At 49.9% G+C, this 23,934-nt stretch overlaps 1 protein-coding gene across 1 annotated transcript in view; it reads left to right on the top strand.

Annotated features, from left to right (window-relative positions):
* Positions 1 to 23,543, top strand: part of LOC308043211 (olfactory receptor 14J1-like) — a gene marked incomplete at its 5' end in the record, with an annotated part of 175,405 nt that extends 151,862 nt beyond the window's left edge. The window contains one exon of the mRNA XM_080349138.1: positions 22,396 to 23,543. Within this exon, the coding sequence (XP_080205264.1) occupies positions 22,396 to 23,184 (789 nt within the window). The 3' untranslated portion in view covers positions 23,185 to 23,543. The remainder of the gene's footprint in view (positions 1 to 22,395) is intronic.
* Positions 23,544 to 23,934: the final 391 nt, after the last annotated feature.

Raw genomic sequence — 23,934 nt, 5'->3', positions numbered from 1 at the left:
AACAGCCAAAGGAGAATCCTAAATACTGGGAGACTACTACTGAATTTAGTAAGACAAGGTGTAGGTAGACCTGAGATGTCTCCGTGTCTTTGCATCAGTTGTCACCAGCAAAGTCTTCCAGGCCTTTGTGCTTCCAGGCAGAACTCTGGAGGGCAACAACTGTGGTGGATGGCGATCAAGCCAGGGGTTTCATGAGCAAACTGCAGCCTTACCAGCCCTTGGGACCAGAGGGTTTGCATCCAAGAGTGCTGGGAGAGTGTTTTTTCCCAGTTGATGCTGGTCTGGTATGATCCCAGAAGGAAATGCACTCAGAGTCTGAGGTATTGTTTAAAATGCTGTTCATTAGGTCTGGCTCTACAAGAGGGGTGTCACAGAGGCAATCTGTGTCCCTCTGGATGGTGGAAACCCAGGTGGTGTAGCACTGAACAAGCTTCCGAACATCCACTGCCAGGAGGTGTCCCATGTCTTGTCAAAGCACTGTGACAGTTTTGGATTGTATGAGGTGAGGTGGGGCAGCTTGCTGAGCTGTGGTGTTTCAGCTGAAGGATACAGGGTCTGCTGGAGAGAGTCCCAGGGAGAGTGAGGACAGAGGGATCCCCCCGTGTGAAGGATCAGCTCAGATCTATGGAGCTGCTCAATGACATGGGCAACAGGTTGATTTATCTTGTGTGAGTGAGGATGACAGAGAAGTTGGTCAGGATGACACTGTTTCGGCATTGAGCACTTTGAACACGCGATAGAAGAATTCCCCCATGGATACCGACGCAGAGTGTCTCCTGAGGAGGTGTGGACAGACAGGAAAAGCAGATTCAACTCCAGCAAATCCCCACCACAGATGACCTGTGTCCATCAGTGCCAGCCCCTGTCCTCAGACCAGAACAAGAGTCCTGCTCCAGCAACAGAGCAGCCTGACCCCAATGAGTGTCTGCAGAAAGAGGTTTCTCTTCCTCCTGGATTCCTCCCTGCAGGCACAGAAATGCTGCCTTACTCTTCTCCAGGGACATCCCTTTCCCCAGGTGAGGGTGTCCAGCCTGGCCTGGCCGGCTGGTCCTGGTTCCCTCCCTGTGCTCCCCACAGGGCCCTGAGCTGGCCATGCTGCTCTGCAGAGCGAGGGGCTGTGGTGCCCTGGGGCCATGGGTGACTCTGCTCTGGCCACGCTGGTTGGGCTGGGAAACAGACCCAGCTGGAGGAGGATCACTGCTGCTGAGCCCTTTCCATCTTCCCAGCTGGCTCAGGAGCCCAGGACAAGGCTAGGCAGGACCATGGAGTGTCTCTCAGGGCACAAAGGGCAGGAGAGGGCTGAACCAAGATGGTGTCCTGAAACATTCTCCAGTCTGACATCTTTTGGCATCCTGGCTCCTCACAGCCTGTCCTGGCATTGAAGGGCCCTTGTTACCCTGTGCCCTCCTCAGGTTCACCTCTTCCTCTGGGACACCTTGCATGATCACTCCTTTGACCAGGACTGTTTTGTTTAACCCAGCGGGCAGCTGAACATCACACACAGCTCTTCTCTTCCTCCCTCCAGCCCAGTGGGATGGGAGAGGGAATCAGGAAAGAAAGAAACAGCTTGGGTTAAAATGAAGACAGTTTAATGAGACAGAAAGGCAAAACAATAACAACAGCAACAATAGCTACAATAGAAACAATAGCAACAATAGCAACAATAGCTACAATAGCTACAATAAATATAATATAATAATGATAATAAATAAAATAATTATAGTAATAGTAATTATAATAATAATGATGGCAGTAGTAATAGTAGTAATTGCAAAAATGGTAATAATAATAACAGGAGATATAAACCAAGTCACGCACAATGCAATTGCTCACAACCCATTGAGTGACACCCAGCCAGAATTAAACCTAACCCTAGCTTTTCCCTAACTCTTACCTGAAATATCACCCTAATGTTACCTCTAACCCTAACCCATAACCCTAGCCTAACCCTAAAACTAACTCTGACCCATCATACTAACACCAGCCCTAAACCAAACACTAAACTAAACCAAGCCCTAACCCTAAATCCTAACCTGCAAATCTTAAGGCTGACTCTAACCCTAATCTAACCTGAATTCAAACCCTAACCCATTATCCTAACCCTAAAGCTATCCCAACCCCTAACCCCTAATCCTAACCCCTTACACTAATCTTAACGACTTAAACTAACACTACCCCCTAACCACTAACCAGAATTGCAACCCTTAATGCCAACCCCAACCTCCATCTCCAGTATAAATCCAAAACCTAACTCTGACCATTCCACTATCACTACTGCCTAACACTAACGCTAACTCTAATGCTAAATCCACCCCTGACTCTAACCTAAATCTAAAGCTAAAACGTAATCCTAACTTTAACCCAAAACATAAAGCTAACCTCTAACGCTAACTCCAACCCTACATTCTAACCCTCTTCTAAACCTAATCTAACTCTAATACTTACCCATAAGCTTAACTCTAACCCTAACCCTAACCCTAGTCCTACCCTTCAACCCTAATATTAAAACCTAACCCTAACTGCTTACACTAACACTATTCCCTAACTCTGAAACCTAATCATTAGCTCTAACACTAACTATATATCCTAACCCTAATCTAATCCTAACTGTAAACCTCATCCAAACTCCTAACCATAAGTCTAACTGGAAACACCATCCCCTAACTCTAATCTAACCCTAACCCTAAATCTAATCTGAAACTTAACTCTAATTCAAACCCTAAATCCTAAAACTAACCCCAACCCCTAACACTAACGCAACGCTTACCAAAAGCCTAATCCTTATCCTAAACCCTAACCCTAAATCTAATCTGAACCCCAAACCCCTGTCCCGAAACCTAACTCTACCCCCAATCCCAAACCCTAACTGCAACCTTAACCCATCATTCTAACCTTAACCCTATCACCACCCTTAACCCTACCCCCTTACAGTAATCCTAACCACTTATAAGAACGCTACTCCCTAACCCCTAACCCTAAATAAGCCCATACCACCAACCCTAACACTAACCTAAAACTAATCTAACTGTAAATCCAAGCCCTTACCCCAATTCTAACCCTAACTCCTAACCCTAAACCTAACCCTAACTGTAAATCTAAAACTAACCACTAACCACCAACCCTAACTCTAACCTGAACACTAACCAAACCCAAAATGTAAATCCAAACCCTAACCCTAAATCTAACCCTAGTACCTAAACCTATTCCCAACCACTTTCACTACTCCGTATCCCCAACACGTAACTCTAACTCAACACTATTCCCTAACCCCTAACCTTAATCCTTACCTCTAACACTAACCCTAATACTAACCTTTACCACTAACCACATCTCTACCCTTGAACCCTAAATCTAATCCTAATCAAACCCTAATAATAACCCTAACACTACCTCTAACACCTATCCCTAAATCTAAACCTCTAATATTAGTCCAATCACTTCCTGTAATCCTAAAGCGAAGGCTAAATCTAAGACCAACCTCTCACCCTAACTCTAAAACTAATTCAATGCCCTAACCCTGATTCTAAATCTAAACCTTAATCTAACCCTACCCCTAAATCTAACCCCAAAACTTAACTCTACCCCTAAGACAACTCCGGAACCCCTAACGCTAACCCTAATCCAACCATTACCCTAAACCAAATCCTAAAACTAAAGCCTAAATGTAAACCTAAATACTAATCCTAAATCTAATCTTAAAATTTAAGACAAACCCCTAACTCTAACCCTAAGACTAACATCACATAAACAGAAATCCAAACCCTAACCTAATAATATCCCCAACCCAAAATCTAACGCTAACATCAAACCCTAACTCTCACCTTTCTCCCTGACTGGTAATGCTACCCAATAACTGACTCTAATCTAACCCTAAAAGGAACTATAACCCTAAACCTAAGTCCTAACCACTTATCCTAGCCATAATCTTATCCTTCCTTATCCTAACTCTTCTCCCTAATACCTAAGCCTAACACCAACCCCCTAAAGCTGACTCTAAAGCTCAGCCTTAAACCTTAACCCTAACCCTAGCCAGTAACCATCATTCTAAACCTCACCCTTACTCGAGCAATAACCCCTAAACCCTGAAACTAACCCTACCTAACCCTAACCAGTTCCACTAACCGTAACACTGCTCCCTAACACAAACCTAACACTTATGATAACTCTAATGCTGACCCCTAACACTAACTATAACCTTAATGGTAAGCCTAAACCCTAATACTAACTCCAACCCTAACTTGAAACCTAGTCCTAACACTAAAACTAAACCCTAACCATAACCTAACCATAACCCTATCACTAACCTAACTTTAACCACAACCCTTTAACCAACCTAACCCAACACTAACCCTAACATGAAATCTAACCCTAACATCGCCTCTAAACAGAATCCTGAGCCTAACTCTAACCCTAACTCTAGCCTCACCCCTAAACCTAATCTCCTATGCTAATCTTAACCATTTACAATAACATTACTCCCTAACCATGAACCCGAACCCATATCTCCAACAGAATTCTAAAACCTAACCCTAACCACCTTTTCTAACACTACTGCCTAACCCCTAAACTTTAAACTAATCTAACCCTTACCCTAATCTTTATTATAATTCCTACCCCTAACTGTAAGCCCAACCCCTAACTCTTATCCCAAACCCCAACCCTTACACCTAAGCTACTCCTAACTATGTCCACTAATGCTAATCCCTCAACCCTAAGCCTAACCCTAAATTCTACCCAATTCCCTTCACCCTAATGGAATGTTAATGTAAACCTCTAACTCCAACTCTAAACCTAATGCTTAGCCTTCTTACTGTAATCACAAATCTAAGCCTCAACCTAAAACCAAACTCCACCCCTAAACCAAACCCAAAAGCCCTAACCTTAATTCTAACCCTAATTCTAATCAAACTCTGACCCTACCCCTAACTCTAACCCTAAACCTGACTCTAAACATAACCCTAACCCTAGCCCTACCTCCTAAAACTAACCTCTAACCCTAACCACTTCCACTGACACTACTCTCGAACTCCAACACTCATCAAATCCTACCCCTAATACTTGAACACCTAACCCAAATCCCAATGCAAACACATACCCGAACCTCAAATCCTACCTCTCAGACTAATCCCTAGCTCCTAACTCTAGCACCAATCATAACGCTTAACCCTAAAGCCTAACTCTAACACATACCCCTAATCCTAAACCTCATCTAACTCAAACACAGTAATTCTAACCCTAACTCTGACCCCTTGCCCTACGTTTAACACTATTTCTAACCCTAAATGTAACCCTTCCCCCTAACCCTAGCTCAAACTCCTAACCACAAAATCTAACCCCACTCCCTAATTCCTAAGCCTAACCCTAACTGTAACTCCTAACACTTACCTTTACCCTAAATCTAACCCTAGACCTTAACCCTACCACGTAACCCTAACCTAAACCTCATATAACCCAAACACAAACTCCTAACCCTTAACGCTTTACTCTAACCTCTTGCCCAAAGTTTAATCCCAACTCTAAGACTAACTCTAACCCAAAACCTGACCCATAACCCTCACTCAAAACCTTAACCCCAAACACTAACCCTAACCATGCTCCCTAAGCCTATCCCAAACTCTAACCCTAACTCTGTCCCCTAACCCAAAACCTTATCTAACACTAACCCTCAACCTTACCTAAAACCTAACCCTTATCTAAATGGTAAACCTAATCCTAATCCTAACCCTAATTCTCAATCTAACCTTAACTTAACCCTTAAATTAAGCCCTAATTTTTACCCTAACTCTAACCTTTACTGTAAATCCTAACCCTAAGACTAAACCTGAAACCTAATGCTAACTCTAGCCCTGACCAAAGCCCTAACACCAAACCCTAACAATAACCCTAACCTAACCCTAAGCCTAACTATAACCATAACCCTAAGTCCTAACTGCTTACTATAACCCTGTCCTTAACTCTACTTCTAACTCTAACCACAAAAACAAACCCCTAACACTTATTCTAAACCTAACTCCTAAACCTTAACCCCAACCCTAGCTTGCAAGCCTTATTCTAAACCTCATACGTACTTTAACAATAACCCCTACACCTTAACACTAACCCAAATCCTATCCCTACAACTAAAATTAATTATTTTCCCTAAGGCTAAGTCTAACCCTACCTCTAATTAGAACTCAAAAACTAACCACTAACCGTAATTGCAAACCCTAATCCTAACCATAACCCTAACCCCTAAACCTACCTGTAATCTAAACCTAACCCGAAACCTTAGCTAATGCTAACTCTAACTCTACACCCAAACCCCTAACCCGTATCTAAGCCTCACCATACACTTTATCTCAACCTAACACTAATCCTAATCCCTAACTGGTAACTCTAATCCTGACCCTGTGCTTTACCCAAAGCCCTATCTATCCCTAAATCTGACGAAACACTAGCCCCTCTGACGCTAATACAAACGTACTCCTAACCTGTAGCACTAATTCTCAACCTAACATATCCTCTAACCCTAGCCCCTAACCCTAACACTGAAACCTAACTCTAAACACTAATCCTAACTCTAAACCTAACTAATACACGCTAGCCAAGAAACAATCACCAACAAATGATAACCCTAAGCAAAACTCTGACCCTGGTCCTAACCGCTAACCCCAGCTCTGCCCCAAATTCCAACCCTTACTCTAACACTCTTAACCCTAACCACTATTCCAAACACTACCAGACCCCTAATGCTAACCTCAAACCCAAAATCTAACCATTTCCCTTATCCCCAAACCCTATCACTAACTACAATGCCAATTCCCTAACCCTACCCTAATCCTAACCACTAACACTAACTCTAAACCTAAACCATAAACCTACCTCTAACCAAAACCCAACCTTAACTCTGTCCCTACCCCTAACCCTAACTACTTACCATAATACTCTTCACTAACCCCTAACACTCATCTAACCCTAACTCCAACCCTAGCACCTAACAGGAAACTGTAACTCTAATCCTAATCCTAACCCATAAACCTAACTTTAACCCTATCACTACCTCAAACCCTAAACACTAAAGCTAAACCCAAGCCCTTATTCTAACCCTTACCCACAATTTAGAACCCTAATGCTAAACCTCATTCTAACCCTGAGCAGCACTCTTCTGTCTCCTCCATCTCCTCCTTTTCTTCCTCTTGAGGGGGCAGATGGGCTCTGTGTCCAGACAGGTCTTGGGGCCTGACACTTGCACCATGGGCCTGATCTTTCGGTGCTGACAGCTGGGTGCCTCCCTGCCACCGCTGGGACCCTTGCCTGCCACCTCCTTCCCCCCAGGGGACACTGAGCCCTCCTGCGAGATTCTTCTTCTTCTTCTTCCCTGGGGGCTGGAGACTTGATCCTTGTCCTTCAGAGCCAGAGCACAGGGGCTGCTGTCTGCTCCACGGGGCTGCTTACACTGCCTCTTTTTGGAGGAACCAGCGGTGACCTGGCTGGGCTCCTTCTCGCTGCTGCAGGGAGGAAGGTGGTGCGAAGGGTGGGCAGTGGAACAGGTGGTCACGGGGAGGCTGGGAGCCAAAGGGCTGAGCTGAGGATGAAGCTGAAGGTCGGCTTTTCAGGATTTGGCCAATGGAGAGCAGATGAGGACAGCCTGCAGGACAGGAAAAGAGGCTGACATGATCTGAAGGCCAGGTCAGGAGCAGGAGCCCCCCTCTTCCTCCACACTCCACAGTGCACAAGCACAGCACCCAACTGCTCCCATCTTAGCCAATCCAAGAGAACAGGACAGGTGGCTGCTGAAATCACTCCCGCGGGCCACCTGCCATGTCAGACAGTTGCCTCGTGGACTACTGGCCTTGCTGCCGTGCAGGAGTCTGGGAGTGACTGGCACCACTTACCTCGACTTGCCAAAAGGCCAAGGAGTTGGGGTGGGTGGTGTCCATGGGGTAGGTGTGGTTGGCAAATTGTGAGTGAGGTGGTGTGCAATGGTCACTTCTGCTCGCCTTCCACAGGATGCTGCGCTGCAGTTATTGACATGAAAAAAAACCAACAAACTTGGTGATCTAAAGAAAAGAGGTTTCCATGAGCCAAGAGAAGAAAATAAGAAGGTGAGCCCAGGGAAAAAGGAAGGGTAAAGACACAGGAGGGGAGAGGAAAGTGGGGGTGGTCAACAAATCAGAAGTGTTTTCTGTTAGAAGCTGAAATGAAAAAAGGAAGGAGGGAAATTTAAACAACAGAAACGTCAGCACACTGTCCTGAGCCCGGGTTGCACAGCGGCGCCCAGAGGGCCGGTCCCAGCCCCTGTGTCGGGAGGAGGAGACTCCTGGGACGCTTTGGGCAGATGACCGCTGTGCCTTGCGCTGGGCTGGCAGCACCGCTGCTGCAGGAGTCCCTCTCCAGGGTCTCAGCATTCTCCCCACTGCCTCTGGGCTCCTGGATGGGGATGGGCTCCAGCTGCAGCTTGGCTGAGGTAGGTGGCTGCTTGCTCTCCCAGGAGCTCTGCCAGGACAGCTCTGCTTTGGCCCCACTTGTGCTGCTGCTGTTGCAGGAGCTCTGAACTGGTCTGGGCACAGGAGGCAGCTGCAGGAGGGCGAGCAGCTTTTTGGGCCTCCAGGCTGAATCACTGTGCCAAGGACACAGGGTGATACTGCAATCCCATCCCCTCCAAGCTCACACAGCAACCCTTAACTGAGCAGGATCCTTCCTGCAAGTCATCTTCCCTCACCCCTGTCCATTGGGTGCAGTGCCTGCCTCCCTGCCAAGCTGCAGCCCACCTGCCCTCGCAGAGCAGGCAGAGGGGCAGCAGCTCCTGCAGCTCTGGCCCAGAACAGCCTTCAGGACTCAACTGGGCTGTTGCTGCTGAAGACCTGGGGCTGTTGGTCTCAGCTTTTTTCACCTGATCAGAGACACTGGCCCCAAGAGATCAAACAGAGCATGAGCACAGGGCCACAGACTGCACCAAACCCCTGAGCCTGACCCCAGCCAGGCACTGGACAGCCTGCCATGAGGGACGGCTGTACTGTCCCCAGTCCCATGGAGCCTCAATGGAGGAGTCGTGGCTCATGCTCAGGCAACAGGCTCTGCTCTGCCAGACAGAGGCAGCACAACAACAGAAGCTGCTTCCCTCTTGCCTGCACCCTGCCTGACACTGGCAGTTAAGCAGCCTCGAGAGCAGTAACGGTGCAGCTGCAGGAACATCCCTGTGAGAGCAGAGCTCCCCCACCCACACTCTGCCCCACTACCTGATCTCCAGCACCAGGTCCAGGAAAGGGTCAGAGCTCTCCCAGATGCTCTTGCACACTGAGAACTTCACTGCAAAAGCAAGAGCAGGAAGCACACCCTGGCACAACACCTGCACCCAACACCACCCCAGCACAGCACAGGCAGCTGCCGTGTTCCCCCTCTCCAGCTTTGGGCTCTGGGATGTCGGCACCAGGATTCACAGCGTGCAATTCCACTGTGTGCTGGGACAGCAAGTGCTGCTACATAACTGCCAACATGGGCTCCTCAGCTGGTGGCAAAGAGCTGGGGGCCCCCAGCCAACAGCTTTTTTCATCACTACAACACACGCCACAACCCACAGGAACCACAAGACTGACCAGCTGCACCTCTGGATAAGTTACACACACTCAGCAGTTTTCCCAAAAGATTTGTACTGCAAGGCTCTCAGGGAAACCGCTGCCCTGAGAGTCACAGGCCCAGGACCTGGCAGCCAGCGCTCACCACGGAACCACAGGGATCCGCCAAAGATCTGGTGAACCAGCATGCTGGCCTGGGTCTGGTGAGCCAACCTGGAGACAGCAGCACCAGAGCTCACACTGCCCCTCCGCAATGGCCACCCCTGTCACCCACCGCTGCGTCCTCAGGATCCAAACCCATCCCAGTGGCAGCTCCTCTCTCCCTTCCCGGCAGGAGCATCTTGCCAACATTTATCCAGCACTTGCAGTGGCCACTAACCAGGCCTGGAGCTTTCAGGAGAAAGGACTCCCTGGAGCTCACCCAGCTCTAAACTCAGTAGCAACATGCCGCTGGCTCGGCAGCCGGCACTGCGAGCAGCGCAGAGATGGAGCGGTTGGCAAAGAGCTTTGCGAGGCAGAGCCCTCTGGGGCACAGCACTGAGGCGGACCCACTTCCCCTCTGCGTGACCGAGCGTCAGCCAAGAAAGTAGCAAGCTAAATTTCACAGGAACAGAAAATTAACATGGAAACGCTCATTTGTTCCAAGGTCGTACCTGTGGGATCGCCCCGAGGCTCACGACAGACTCAAGTCAAGAAGTCAAGTAGCCGCTGCCTACAGGGATGGCTGGAAACAAGGAGAAAGGAAAAGAGTTGTCATTTCATGTTGTGATCTACCTTGTCCTCAGTGACCTGCAGTGCCTGGACTGGGGTCAGGCAACAACATGGGACCCAGACGCATGCTGAAATTTCCAAACCTGCAGAGGGGCTGCAGACCCCTTGGCTGGGACCTGGCAGCTTCCAAACTACTGTGTCCAGGCCACATGCAACACCCCTCAAGGACCAGATGGACAAACATGGGGCCTCTCAGGGCCTTCTGACCAGGACACCTCTCACACACATAAACGAAAACCCACACTAAGGTGGGAGCATGGAGCACCAGGGCAAAAAATGATCATCCATGTTTCCTCTAGCAAAGAGCCTGCTGGCTACTGCAAGGCGCAACTATTGCAGGAAAATGGTAACAAATAATAAACCAAATATTAACAAATGCAAAAGGCCAGTGACCAATGAAGACTGAACACTTACCCTGGCATTGTCCTCAGGCTCAGGAACAGGATTACACCAAGAGGTTTGATCACCATGGACTGCAGGAACCAAACAGGGAGTCAACCACAGGGGAGGAGCTTCCATGGCATGTTGTGATCTCCTTCTTCCTCAGTCGCCTGCAGTGATGGGAGGGGGTGAGGTAATGACACAGGACACATACAAAGGTGTTCGTTCCCACAGCTAGAAATGGAACATGGGTGACCTTTTTGCTGAGACCTAGCAGGTTTTCAGGCAAATGAATATTCATTACTTGTCTGTGTAACACCACCAAGGCACAAAAAGCTTTTGGAAAGCCTCTGAGATTATCTTGAGTGCAATCACACATGAATAACCTATTAAAACGTGAGTTTTTATTCCCTCAAGCAGACAGTGACAATTTACCTCTGGGACAGCCCAAGGCTCATAACCAGGATCCAGCTGAGAAGCTCCATCAGCTCTGCCAATGCCATGGCCTGGAGTCATCACAGATCAGAGAGGTTTCCAGGCTCACAGAGCAATACTCCTGCATTTTGGGTAAAAGAGGACATAAAGAAGAGAGAAAAAACAAAACAAAACACAGCACAACATATTTAGGACAACAATGCCCATATATTGCAGAGAAATAGCCCTATTTAGGGAGAAAACTGGAAAAATGACTAAATATTCCAAATATTTGGGGGCTAAATTGGCCAATACAGGCAAAAGATTCTGAGTATTTGGGCAAAAAGTGGCCAAAAGAGGCAAAAACATCCACATTTGGGAGCAAAACTGCTGGCAAAGGTGAAAATATCCCATATTTGGGAACACAGCGCCTCCATTAGGGGAAAAAATGGGCAAAAGCACCTGAGTATATCAGGTAAAAAGAGCCAGAAAAAACCAAAGCACCACTAGATTTGGATCAAAACTGGCCAAAAAGGGGTATAACATCCCCAGATTTGGGGTGAAATTGGACCAAAAAGTCAAAGTATGCCCAGATTTGGGTAAAAAATGGCCAAAAGTGGCCCAAACACCCCCAGATTTGGGTAGAAACTGGACCGCAAAGCCAAAGAACTCCCAGATCTAGGCAGAAACGACCCCAAAGGGCAGAAATGTGCCCAGATTGAGCTCAAAAGTGGCCCAAAGGGCCAAAGCAATCCCAGCTTTGATTTGAAACGGGCCCAAAGGCTCAAAGCGTGCCCTGGGATGGGGCCGTGTGGCACGGGGCTGGGGGGCAGGGAGGGCCCCGCAGGGACTCAGTGCTGGTTTCTGCCCCTGTGCCACCACTCTCAGACCCCGCTTGCCCACAACTTGCCCCTGAAGCAGCCACAGCCCCTCTCCCCTCCCTGCGGGGCGTCTGCCCCCTGCCCACACCCTGGTGCTGCCTGGCTCGCCCTGCCCGGCCCAGCCCGGCTGCTCTCCCGGCCCCAGCCCCAGCCCTGGCCCCACTGCTGCCCTGCTGAGCTGCTCGGGGCTGGGTGCTGCCCCTGCCCGCCCACCTGCTCCCTGCGCTCGGCTGGAGCAGCCTGGGCCTCCCGGGCTGGCAGGGACACCAGCAGGAGGAGGAGGGTGAGGACCATGGCCCCCACGCTCGCACCGTGATGCTGCTGCTGCTGCTGCCGAGACACAGCACAGCACGTCACCGTGGGGCTGTGACCTCATAGTCACATTGGAATCACCACATCTGCACACGACTGCATGGCCCTGTTCTACACGAGCATGGGAGGAACAGAAGTGGAGAAGGGTGAACCTATTTTGGGAGGCAGCGCTGCCTATGGGAGTGCACAGGCTCTCACTTCTTGCTTCCCAGAAATCAATCAATCAATCAATCAAACAATCAATACCAAAAGCTCCATATTAAGAGTAAATTAGAATAAAAAAAAAAAAAGCCAACTTCAAGGGTCTTTCCTTGTAACTGTTTCTGTCAGGCAGCTCTCTAGGAAGAAACGAGCTTTACCTGCTAGTTTTACCACAGCTTCAATGCCTTTAAAGCCACCACTTCCTACCTCTGCTGCTCCCACACAGCCTCACAGCCCAGCAAAATCATAGTGCAGGCAGAAACCTTCACCATACAAAGAGGGTGAGTCAGGAATACGTTACTCTCAAAAAACAGACACTGTCAACCACGCTTGCTCTTGCTTACCAAATTCAGACAGTGTTAGAAAACAACAACAAGGAAGCGAGATTCTTATTTTATAGACTCCATTATACTGACCATTCAACATCAAGTCCAACCAGAGTCTGAACCTCTGAATAAGAAATATCATCTTAACATTTCTAGGAAAATGAAGGGCTTTGAAGTGGCAACACCATAAAATGTTCATAAAAGCACCACCATGCAAGTCCACACCCCTGATCACAGACCACCTGCCCTGGTACCTAAGGCAGTGATGTTCTCAGCTGATTCACAGTCACTGACATCTGGAAAACAGCACAAAGTCTCATGTTTTTTAGTGCCAAACATGTAGTTGGGAACTGAAACAGGCAAGAAAACCATCTACAGTCAGTCTGGTTTCATTCAAGGCCATCAGGACAAGTTGAGTTCACATTCACCAGGAACCACAGCAGGTCCCACCCGTCCCTGCAGACCCCAACACCACTCCTGCGCAGGGTCCCGAGGAGCAGGAAGCACAGAACAAGAAACCTCCCTTCCAAAGAAGGCCCACAGCCGCTCTTCCAACAAGCTGCATAAGCAGCAGCTGAGAATAACCTCTGCTGTAGGTGCACCCGGCTCTGCCGTCTGCACAAGGAGACCAGCTCCTAAATGATCCCCAGCCCTACAGACACAGATCTGCCCCAGGGCAGGGATGAGGAAACACCAGAGTGCACGGACACCTGGTCATTCAGTTGAAGCTGCTGGGGAGAAGGACAGAGGACTAGAGAGAGACAAATGAGACAAGAGAGAAGACAGAGGAGCTGAGAGAGAAAGAAACACACAGGGAAAAGGATGGAGAGATGGAGAGATCAAGGCAAAAAGGGACAAGAGGCCGTGATGAGACAGGGAGGAAGAAACAGCAGCGCTGAGGAACAGGACAGAGGGATGGGGAGGGGGGAGGAGGAGAAACAGGAAGGGGGTAGAGAAAGACAGGGAGGGGGATGTACAGATGGAGAGACAAAAAGAAAGGCAGGGAACAGAACAAAGGGACTGAGAAACAAAGCAAAGTTCAGATCAAAATGAAGAGACTGGAAAGGGTAAACATGCAGCAATGAGCTGGAGGAAGAGGAAAAGAGGGCTGAGGGGCAGGAAAGAGCAAGAGAAGACAAAGAAAAGGCAGAGTCAGCTGGACAGGGAAGATACAGCGAGAGAGGATGGGGCCGGGAACAGGCAAGGAAGACAGAAAGACAAACAGGACAGAAAGACATCAAGAAGGAAAAGGGGCAGTAATCTGGACAGAGATGGAGAAAGAAGCAGCAGGGAAAGGGCAGACAGGCAGAAAGACAGAGAGGGAGCAGGAGAGAGAAAGAACAATAAGGCTGTCCAGGGGGGATTGTCACACACATGCTGTCCAGGGGGGTTTGTGACACACACGCTGTCCAATGGGGTTTGTGACAACACGCTGTCCAATGGGGTTTGGGACACACACACTGTCCAGGGGCATTTGTGACATACACGGTGTCCAGGGGAGTTTGTGACACCACACTCTCCAATGGAATTTGTGATACACACCCTGTCCAATGGGGTTTGTGACACGCACCCTGTCCAGGGGCATTTGTGGCATAAACGGTGTCCAGGGGTGTTTGTGACACACACCCTGTCCAATGGGGTTTGTGACACACACGATGTCCAATGGGGTTTGTGACACACACACTGTCCAGGGCCGTTTGTGACACACACGGTATCCAGGGGTGTTTGTGACATACACCCTGCCCAACGGGGTTTGTGACACACAGGCTGTCCAATGGGATATGTGACACACGCACTCTCCATTGGTGTTTGTGACACACACACTGTCCAATGGGGTTTGTGACACACACACGCTCCAATGGGGTTTGTGAAATACACCCTGTCCACGGGCGTTGGTGACACCCACGGTGTCCAGGGGTGTTTGTGACACACACCCTCTCCAATGTGGTTTGTAACACACTCGCTGTTCAATGGGGTTTGTGACACTCACACTGTCCATGGGGGTTTATGACACACGCACTATCCAATGGGGTTTGTGACACACGCACTGTTTAATGGGGTTTGTGACAGACGCACTGTCCAATTGGGTTTGTGAGACACACGATGTCCAAGGGGGATTCTGACACACACCCTGTCCAGGGGCGTTTGTAACACACATGGTGTCGAGGGGTGTTTGTGACACACACCCTGTGCAATGGGGTTTCTGACACACACACTTTCCAATGGGGTTTGTGACACACTCAGGCTGTCGAGGGGTGTTTGTGACACACACACTGTCCAATGGGGTTTGTGACACACACACTCTCTCATGGGGTGTGTGACACATACGCTGCCCAAAGGGGTTTATGACACACAGGCTGTCTAATGGGGTTTCTGACACACAGACGCTCCAATGGGGTTTGTGACACAGGCTGTCCAGTGGTGTTTGTGACACACACACTATCCAATGGGGTTTGTGATACACAGGCTGTCCAATGGGGTTTGTGACACCTGCATTGTCTAGGGGTGTTTGTGAACACACACACTGTCCAGGGGGCGTTGTGACACACACACTCTCCACAGGGGTTTGTGACAAACACCCTGTCCAGTGGGGTTTTGTGACACAAACACTGTCCAATGGGGTTTGTGACATACACACTCTCCAATGGAATTTGTGATACACACCCTGTCCAAAGGGGTTTGTGACACGCACCCTGTCCAGGGGCGTTTGTGACACAAACGGTGTCCAGGGGTGTTTCTGAGACACACCCTGTCCAATGGGGTTTCTGACACACACACTGTTTAGGAGGGTTTGTGACACACGCTGTCCAATGGGGTTTGTGACACAAACGCTGTCCATCGAGTTCTATGACACATACACTGTCCAAAGGGCTTTGTGACACACACGCTGTTCAATTGTGGTTGTGACACACATACTGCCCAATGGGGTTTGTGACACACACAGTGTCCAATGGGGTTTGTCACACACACAATCTCCAATAGGGTTTGTGACACACACACTGTCCAGGGATGTTTGTAACACACACGCTGTCCAAGGGCGTTTGTGACAGACACACTGTCAAGGGGGGTTTGTGACACAAACCCTGTCCAATCAGGTTTGTGACACACACACTCTCCAATGGGGTTTGTGACACACACCCTGTCCAGGGGCGTTTGTGACATACATGTTGCTCAGGGGTGTTTGTGACCCGCACCCTGTCCAATGTCATTTGTGACACATAGGCTGGCCAATTGGGTTTTTGACACACACACTCTGCAATGGGATTTGTGACACTCACCCTGTCCAGGGGAGTTTGTGACACAAATGGTGTCCAGGGGTGTTTGTGACACACACACTGTCCTGGGGGGTTTGTGACACACACACTGTCCTGGGGGGTTTGTGACACACACGCTGTCCATTGGGGCTTGTGACACACACCATGTCCAGGGGCGTTTGTGGCACTAATGGTGTCCAGGGGTGTTTGTGACACACACGCTGTCCAGGGGCGTTTGTGACATACATGTTGCCCAGGGGTATTTGTGACCCACACCCTGTCCAATGGCGTTTGTGACACATAGGCTGGCCAATGGGGTTTGTGACACACACACTCTGCAATGGGATTTGTGACACTCACCCTGTCCAGGGGAGTTTGTGACACAAATGGTGTCCAGGGGTGTTTGTGACACACATATTGTCCTGGGGGGTTTGTGACACACACACTGTCCATTGGGGCTTGTGACACACACCATGTCCAGGGGCGTTTGTGACACTAATGGTGTCCAGGGGTGTTTGTGACACACATCCTGTCCAGGAGGGTTTGTGACACACACCCTGTCCAATGGGATTTGTGACACACATGCTGTCCAATGGGGTTTCTGATATACGAGCTGTCCAGGGGTGATTGCGACACACGCCCTTTCCAGGGGCGTTTCTGACACACACACTCTCCAATGGGATTTGTGATACACACACTGTCCAGGGTTGTTTGTGACAAACACACTGTCCAAGCGCTTTTGTGACACACACACTGTCCAGGTGGGTTTGTGACACACACCCTCTCCAGGGGTGCTTTTGACACAAATGGTGTCCAGGGGTGTTTGTGACACACACACTGTCCAGTTGTGTTTGATACACACACTGTCCAATGGTGTTTGTGACACACACCCTGTCCAATGCGGTTTGCGAGACACACATTGTCCAATGGGATTTGTGACACACACACTGTGCAATGGGGTTTGTGACACACGTTGTCCAATGGGGTTTGTGACCCTCATCAGGTACAATAGGGTTTGTGACTCAGACACAGTCCAATGGGGTTTGCAACAGAATACACTGTCTTATGGTGTTTGTGACACACACACCGTCCAGTGGGGTTTGACACACACACGCTGTCTAGGGGGTTTGTGACACACACACACACTGCAATGGGGTTTGTGACACACACGCTGTCCAATGGGGTTTGTGACACACGCACTGTCCGATGGGGATTTTGATACACACGCTCTCCAATGGGGGTTTGTGACTCTCCTGGTTTTGTTAAAAACAAGTTTCTCTTTCAGTGCATTTTGCTTGTCAGCTAAAGCCTTCATATTAACTGCATTTTCCTGGAGAACCAGACACATGTTTTGGTAAACCTAGCAATGGAATGCAAAGTTATTGATAAGCATGGATGGACATCTCACGAGAGGGGCGACGAGAAACCAGTGGCCGAGAAACTGACCAACTGTGTATAACATTCCATTCACGTGAATACTTCATGTAAAATGGGAGATCACGAGGATCTCATCCCTTTTTCTGTTTTCTCTATGGCCGACATTAGGAGAGGACCTTGCTAGTCGTCCCTGCGAACTGAGGCCTAGTGACAGACTGAATCCAGCTCTGGTTGGCTGTGGAGTCTAATCCAGGACTTTGGGTGCCGGCTCTGCAGTTGCTGAGACTTTCAAGATTGGTTTTGTATATTTTGTATTATTTTCTCTATTCTTATTAGTAGCATTAGTAAAACATCTTTAATTTTTTCCAACTCTCTTCTCTCTGTTCTTCTTTTCCTCCCAATCGCCTCTCCTTAGTGGAAGGGGGGAGAGGGAGGGGCAAAAGGGGGAAGTGGGGGGAAGAGGGGGTTAACAATACATCTGCCAGGGTTTGATTGTCACCCCACAATCTTAACTCTCGACACTGGTCAAGTGCCTCGTCTCCATTTCTATAAAGATGCATTTGTGTCTGGCTGATGTGCAGACTCTGTGCATGGATGCTGACACCTGTTGAGCAACCTGCTCTGAAAGGGTTAACAACATGGGCTGTTCTTTCTGGAGAGGCATTAAGACAGCAAAAAAATAAGATCTTGGCTCAAGGTAAAAGAAAAAGGATGGAAAAGATGTGGTCAGGACTGTTTGGCGGCACTTGTAAAGCAGCCCTGCACCTCATGTGAATTACTTCTGTGGTCTGGAATAACCTGAGACTTCTCCCTAATTTGAAAACATGAAGGGGAAGGAAGGACAGCGTCATTCAGGCTCAAAGGAACCTGAGGAGGTGTCTTGACCAACCTCCTGCTCACAGCAGGGTCAGACCAGATTGCTCAGGGCTTTATCCAAACACATCTTGGTCACTTACTGGGACAGAGTGGGTGCGCACTCCTGGGAAACAGCTTCCAGTGCTAGACTGTCCTCAGGACTGGAAAGTTTCTCCCTTTCTACAGCACCTTTCCAAACACAACCATACAAATTGCTTTTTACCCATCTACTTACACACTGACACAGACCAGAATATCCCACCTTGGACACAATAAATTACAGAGGGTGACACTGAATGCCTTGCTGACTGCCAGGTAACAGACCGCCCCTGCTCTCCACACATCCACAACCCTTTCCTTTCCTCACAGAAACGAAAGAGGATGGACAGGCACAACCTGCCCTGGGTAAATCCCGTCACCCAGAAATGGAGTCCCAGTGAACATGCTCTGGGGCACAGCCCTTAGTTCCCCTGCTCACCCCTGGGCCATTTTGAAAAGTGCACACACTGTGTGAGAGCTGCCAGCGCTCAGGGAGTCCCCCCAGTCTCCATGAGCTTTCCAAGATGGCAGAGAGTGGCCTCACTGTGACATGGTCCTGCTGTCCCCGCTCCTGGGATGCTGCCCCTGCTGACCCATAGACTGGAGAGGATTGTGTTAGTTCCAGTGACCCTGACTTGATCCCCATCCACTGCTGCTTGTTCTGCAGATTCCTGTCTCAAGTCACAGAGGCCTGGGACACATGGCTGGTGAAGATGGAGGACAAGAGGACACAGGGATTCTCACCTCTTTCTCTTATTGAATTCATCAGTAGCTACAAAGTGTCTTTGTCTTTTAAGTGTTCCTGCAGTAGGAACAGCTCATTATGGGCCCTTGAATTGCCTTACAGATCTGGACTGAGTTCTGATCTGGACTGTTGCTGTGCTTGGAGGCTGCTGTCCTTGCAGACCAGATGAACTCACTCCGGCCACCCTGCCTGGCAGTTCATTCCATCCGTGTCACAGCTCTGTCTGCAGCACTGACAGCTCCAGTTCCCCCAGTCAGGTCTCTGGCTGAGGACATGGCCTCACATCTGGGCTGAACCACCCCAGCTGTGGCACCAGTCCAGCTCTGACCTGCACAAGAAACCTGGTACCAAGTGTCCAAGAGCCCATGTGTGCAAAGGCTTTGAATCAGAGCACAGACATGACATGGCCAAAGACTGATGAATATCTCTCTAGACCTAGGAGTGTAAAACCAGAACAAAATGCCTAAGTTCATTCAACTCAAGATACTCCTCTCCTAGCCTGGAGTGATTAGATGCTTTGCTGTAACATTCCTGGTGTCCTGTCTAATGATGGGAAAAGATGATTCTCATACCAATTCATTTTTTAGAATGAAAAATACAATGCTGGAAAGAAGTGTCTCTGAAAAGGAGAGAGAATCAACATCACTGATTACTTCAACTTCAAAGTTGTGCCCCTGGAGCCCCAGGGACACCTGGAGGAGCCCAGAGGGGACAGAGAAAGGGACATCATGGGCTGCTCCTGTGCTGCTGAGCTGGGCTGGGCTCCTGGGACACAGGGAGCTCATGGCAGCGGCAGCACTGCAGAGAGACAGCTCTGCCCAGGAGCAGCTCCTCTGCACATGCAGCGGGGCTGAGGGCTCTGCCTGCAGCACCGAGGGCACACGAGACAGGCACAGAGAGGGAAACGCAGTCTGGGCTGGGAGGATGCTGAGAGGTCACTGGAAATGAAATCCTCTCACATATGAAGCCTGTGGCTGCAGGGCATTGAATCTGCAAATCTTGGTAGGATCTCAGAAAGTAGTCACATTGCAGAGCCTGCGAGAGATGTAAGTACAGCTCTCAGAAGTTCTCTGATCAGAGGGGAGGATGTGCTACAGAGCAGGGGTTGCCTTCTGCATTGTCAGTGACAAGACATGAATGCTGCGTTCTCCCCAGGGTGGCTGTGGGGTGTAAATGTCAATGTGCAGGCAGGGTTGCCCAGGGCTGTCCTGCAGAGCAGGGTCCCTGCACCCCAGGGCTGTGCCGGGCAGGGACTCTGCCACCTGCCAGGGTCAGCGCTCAGCCTGCTTGGGAGATCCCAGCAACACTGAGGGGAGAAGCTGTGCTGGAAAGAGCAAACCCTATTAGCAGTAAAGTTACTTCTGCTGTGGAGAGGGTGCTGTGTGGGTCAGGGCTGCTCACACATCCAGATGACAGCCAGGATTTTTCCAAGGGGTTGCCTCAAGGAGAAGATCATTGCAAGGATTACCAGACAGATAAGAATCTTTCCTGAGCTTGTCTCTTCAGTTTCCTCTCCCAAGGGGTGGGGGGTGTAGGAAAGGATAAAATGAAACTGAGCTCTCATGCTGAAAAAAGTCACTGAGACTCCTGAACTGCAACTGTGAGTGATCAGTACATCTGCCAGAAGGCTCATGACATCCCTTCACCACCCCTGTGCCTGTGCACAGCACCTGCATCACCTTGGCTGGACCTGTCAGCCTTAGTCTGACCTGTCCTGTTTTCCAGCCTGCAAACAGGAAGATGCCCCCAGGCAGTGCCTGTGAACAGGCAGGATCTGTAGGGCCAGGGGGAGGGCACAGAGGGTGGGATGGTCTGTGAGCACTGACAGGGAACAGACATGGACAGGGAAACACCTCCCAGGGGGAGAATCTCCAGGCAGCAGGGAAATGATCAGAAATGAGAGGAAATCAAACCCGGAATGGTTATGGGAGGGAGAAGAGAGAAAAGTCCCTGTGACCCCCTGCAGGTCAGATCCCTCCTGTGAGCAGCCCCCTGGCCTCCTCTCCCACCCAGCAAAGCCTCTGCCCTCAGGGCAGGGGGCTCCAAGACATGAAGCAGCTCCTGTGCAGCCAGAGCTCCAGTTCCTCTGCAGAGCACAGGGGCTGAGAGCAGCTGCCCGGCACTGTTGGTGCCTGGGAGGTGGCTGCACAGCTGGAGAAGGGGGATGCTGTCTGAGTGCCCGGCTGCCTCTGCCCTGGCCTCTCTCACACCCACCCTCACCGCATTTTCCTTCTTGCTCCCCTGCTCTGGGTCACTGCTGTTGGGATCTTGTTCTTGCTGTCAGGCTCTCTGGGGATGGCAGTTTCAGCTGCAGAGTCACAGCCTGATCTTGTGGGTCCTTTCCTGCAGGTGTGTCCATGGGCACACGTGTCCCAGCTTTGCTCTGACCTGTGGGGTGTGGGCAATGCAGTCTGTGGGGCTGGGGAATGAGCTGTGTGTGTCTTAGACTAAACGTTGGGTGCTTAGACCTTAGGAAAGGGTGAGACTTGTCATGGTCTGAGGTGGGTCCCTCTGCTCTTAGCAGTGCCTGGTGGCTTTTCAGGGTAACATGGGAGTGTGATCAGCCCCCATCTCAGAAAGGTGCCAGCCCATGGCAGCTGGAGCAGGACAGAGGGACAGAGCAGCTGCCCTCACTCTGCACTGACCCACAGGCATCCTCTGGTCTCGCAGGACTCGCTCTGTTCTTCCTGAGTGCAGCAGAAATGCTGAGGGTTTCTGACACCCAACAACACTCTGCAGTGAATATAGGGGGATAAGTATAAAAACCTGTAATTCCTAAACTGCCTTCACCTTCTCTGTTCCCTATCACTGGGAAAGCAAATGCTGACAGCCCTTCTGTGTTAGCAGAACCAGGACAGTCCCCACCGTTCCCTGGCCCCACTTCTGCAGACCTGGGCTGACTTATCGACGGCCCATGGGCAGAGCCCTGCTCTTGGTTGCACATTTTCCAGCCCCAAGCAGGGCTGCAGCCACAGTCCTGAAAAAGGTACTCCTAGAAAAACACAAGAGTGTCTGTGTGTGACAGGGGAGGGTCTGTGGGAGTTGGTTTGATTTTTGTCAGAGAACTCTGCCCTGGATCCTCACTGTCTTTTTTTTTTTCTCATGACAGCGCCCCGTGCTCAGGAAAAGCAAATGTCCAACAGCAGCTCCATCACCCAGTTCCTCCTCCTGCCGTTCACACACACACGGGAGCTGCAGCTCTTGCACTTCTGTCTCTTCCTGAGCATCTACCTGGCTCCCCTCCTGGGCAACGGCCTCATCATCACCACCACAGCCTGGGACCAGCACCTCCACACCCCCATGTACTTCTTCCTGCTCAACCTCGCCCTCCTAGACCTGGGCGCCATCTCCACCATTGTCCCGAAGTCCATCGCCAACTCTCTGTGGGATACAAGGGTCATTTCCTATGCAGGATGTGCTACACAACTCTTTCTGTTTGTCTTTTTAGCTTCAGCAGAGTTTTACCTTCTCACCATCATGTCGTACGACCGCTACGTTGCCATCTGCAAACCCCTGCACTACGGGACCCTCCTGGGCAGCAGAGCTTGTGTCCACATGGCAGCAGCTGCCTGGGCCACTGGGTTTCTCACTGCTCTGCTGCACACGGCCAATACATTTTCACTGCCCCTGTGCAAGAGCAATGCCCTAGGCCAGTTCTTCTGTGAAATCCCCCAGATCCTCAAGCTCTCCTGCTCACACTCCTACCTCAGGGAAATTTGGCTTCTTGTGGTCACTGTCTCTTTAGCATTTGTGTGTTTTGTGTTCATTGTGGTGTCCTATGTGCAGATCTTGAGGGCTGTGCTGAGGATCCCCTCTGAGCAGGGACGACACAAAGCCTTTTCCACCTGCCTCCCTCACCTGGCCGTGGTCTCCCTGTTCATCAGCACTGTCATGTTTGCCTACCTGAAACCCTCATCCATCTCCTCCCAATGGCTGGACCTGGTGGTGTCAGTTCTGTACTCGGTGGTGCCTCCAGCAGTGAACCCCCTCATCTACAGCATGAGGAACCAGGAGCTGAAGGAGTCTATAAGGAAAGTGATTACTGTTTACTTTTCAAAAGCAGTAATGAAATGACCTCCTGCTTCTGCATGTCACTTGTAATATAACGCATTACTAGTTCAACATGAGTTCTGTAAGTTTTTTATTTTTTTTTCTTTGGTTTTAGGTGTTCTTTGTTGTATTAATGCTACCCACAAGCAAAATTATTTTTCATCTTATATCTTTGTCCGTATCTACGTGTCTGGTGTGACCCGTTGTCTTTTTCTAAATAAAGAGCTGTACTCTCTGTGTGTATAAATGAAATAAAGGACCCCGCACTGACTTGTTTGCCCAGAATCCTCTCTCTGGGATCTCTGGGGCTGCAGGAGCCATGTCTGTGTGCTGAGGGGGAGTGAGCAGGAGCCACCCTGAGCTGAGTCTTCCTCCCACCCTGCCCAGCATGAGTCTGCAGACTCACCCCATGGCCCTGGGCACCACAGCCTACTTGCTCTGCAGAGCAGCACCGCCAGGTCAGAGCTATGTGGAGCATGGGAAGGGGGGCAGGAACAGCTGGCCAGGTCAGCATAGATCAGCTGTCTTGGGAAAGGGCTCTGTGGGGATATGGGATGTTCCAGGAGCAGAGTGGGGCACTGTATGTGTGCAGGAAAGACATGGAAAGAGAAACCCTTTGCTGCAGGTGGCAGCTCGGGGCAGGTGGCCCTGGCAGTGTGGCCGCAGGACCTTCTTGAGGATCCCCTAGGCCAAATCCTCATGCTGTCCTGGGGAGCCAGTCTGGACCTGGGTCTGCAAGCTGCCTGTGCTGGAGACTCACTCAGCTTGCTGGCT

Source organism: Nesoenas mayeri (genome assembly GCF_963082525.1).
Source record: "Nesoenas mayeri genome assembly, chromosome: 8".
Taxonomy (NCBI): Eukaryota; Metazoa; Chordata; class Aves; order Columbiformes; family Columbidae; genus Nesoenas; species Nesoenas mayeri.
This window is presented reverse-complemented; position numbering and strand designations above follow the sequence as displayed.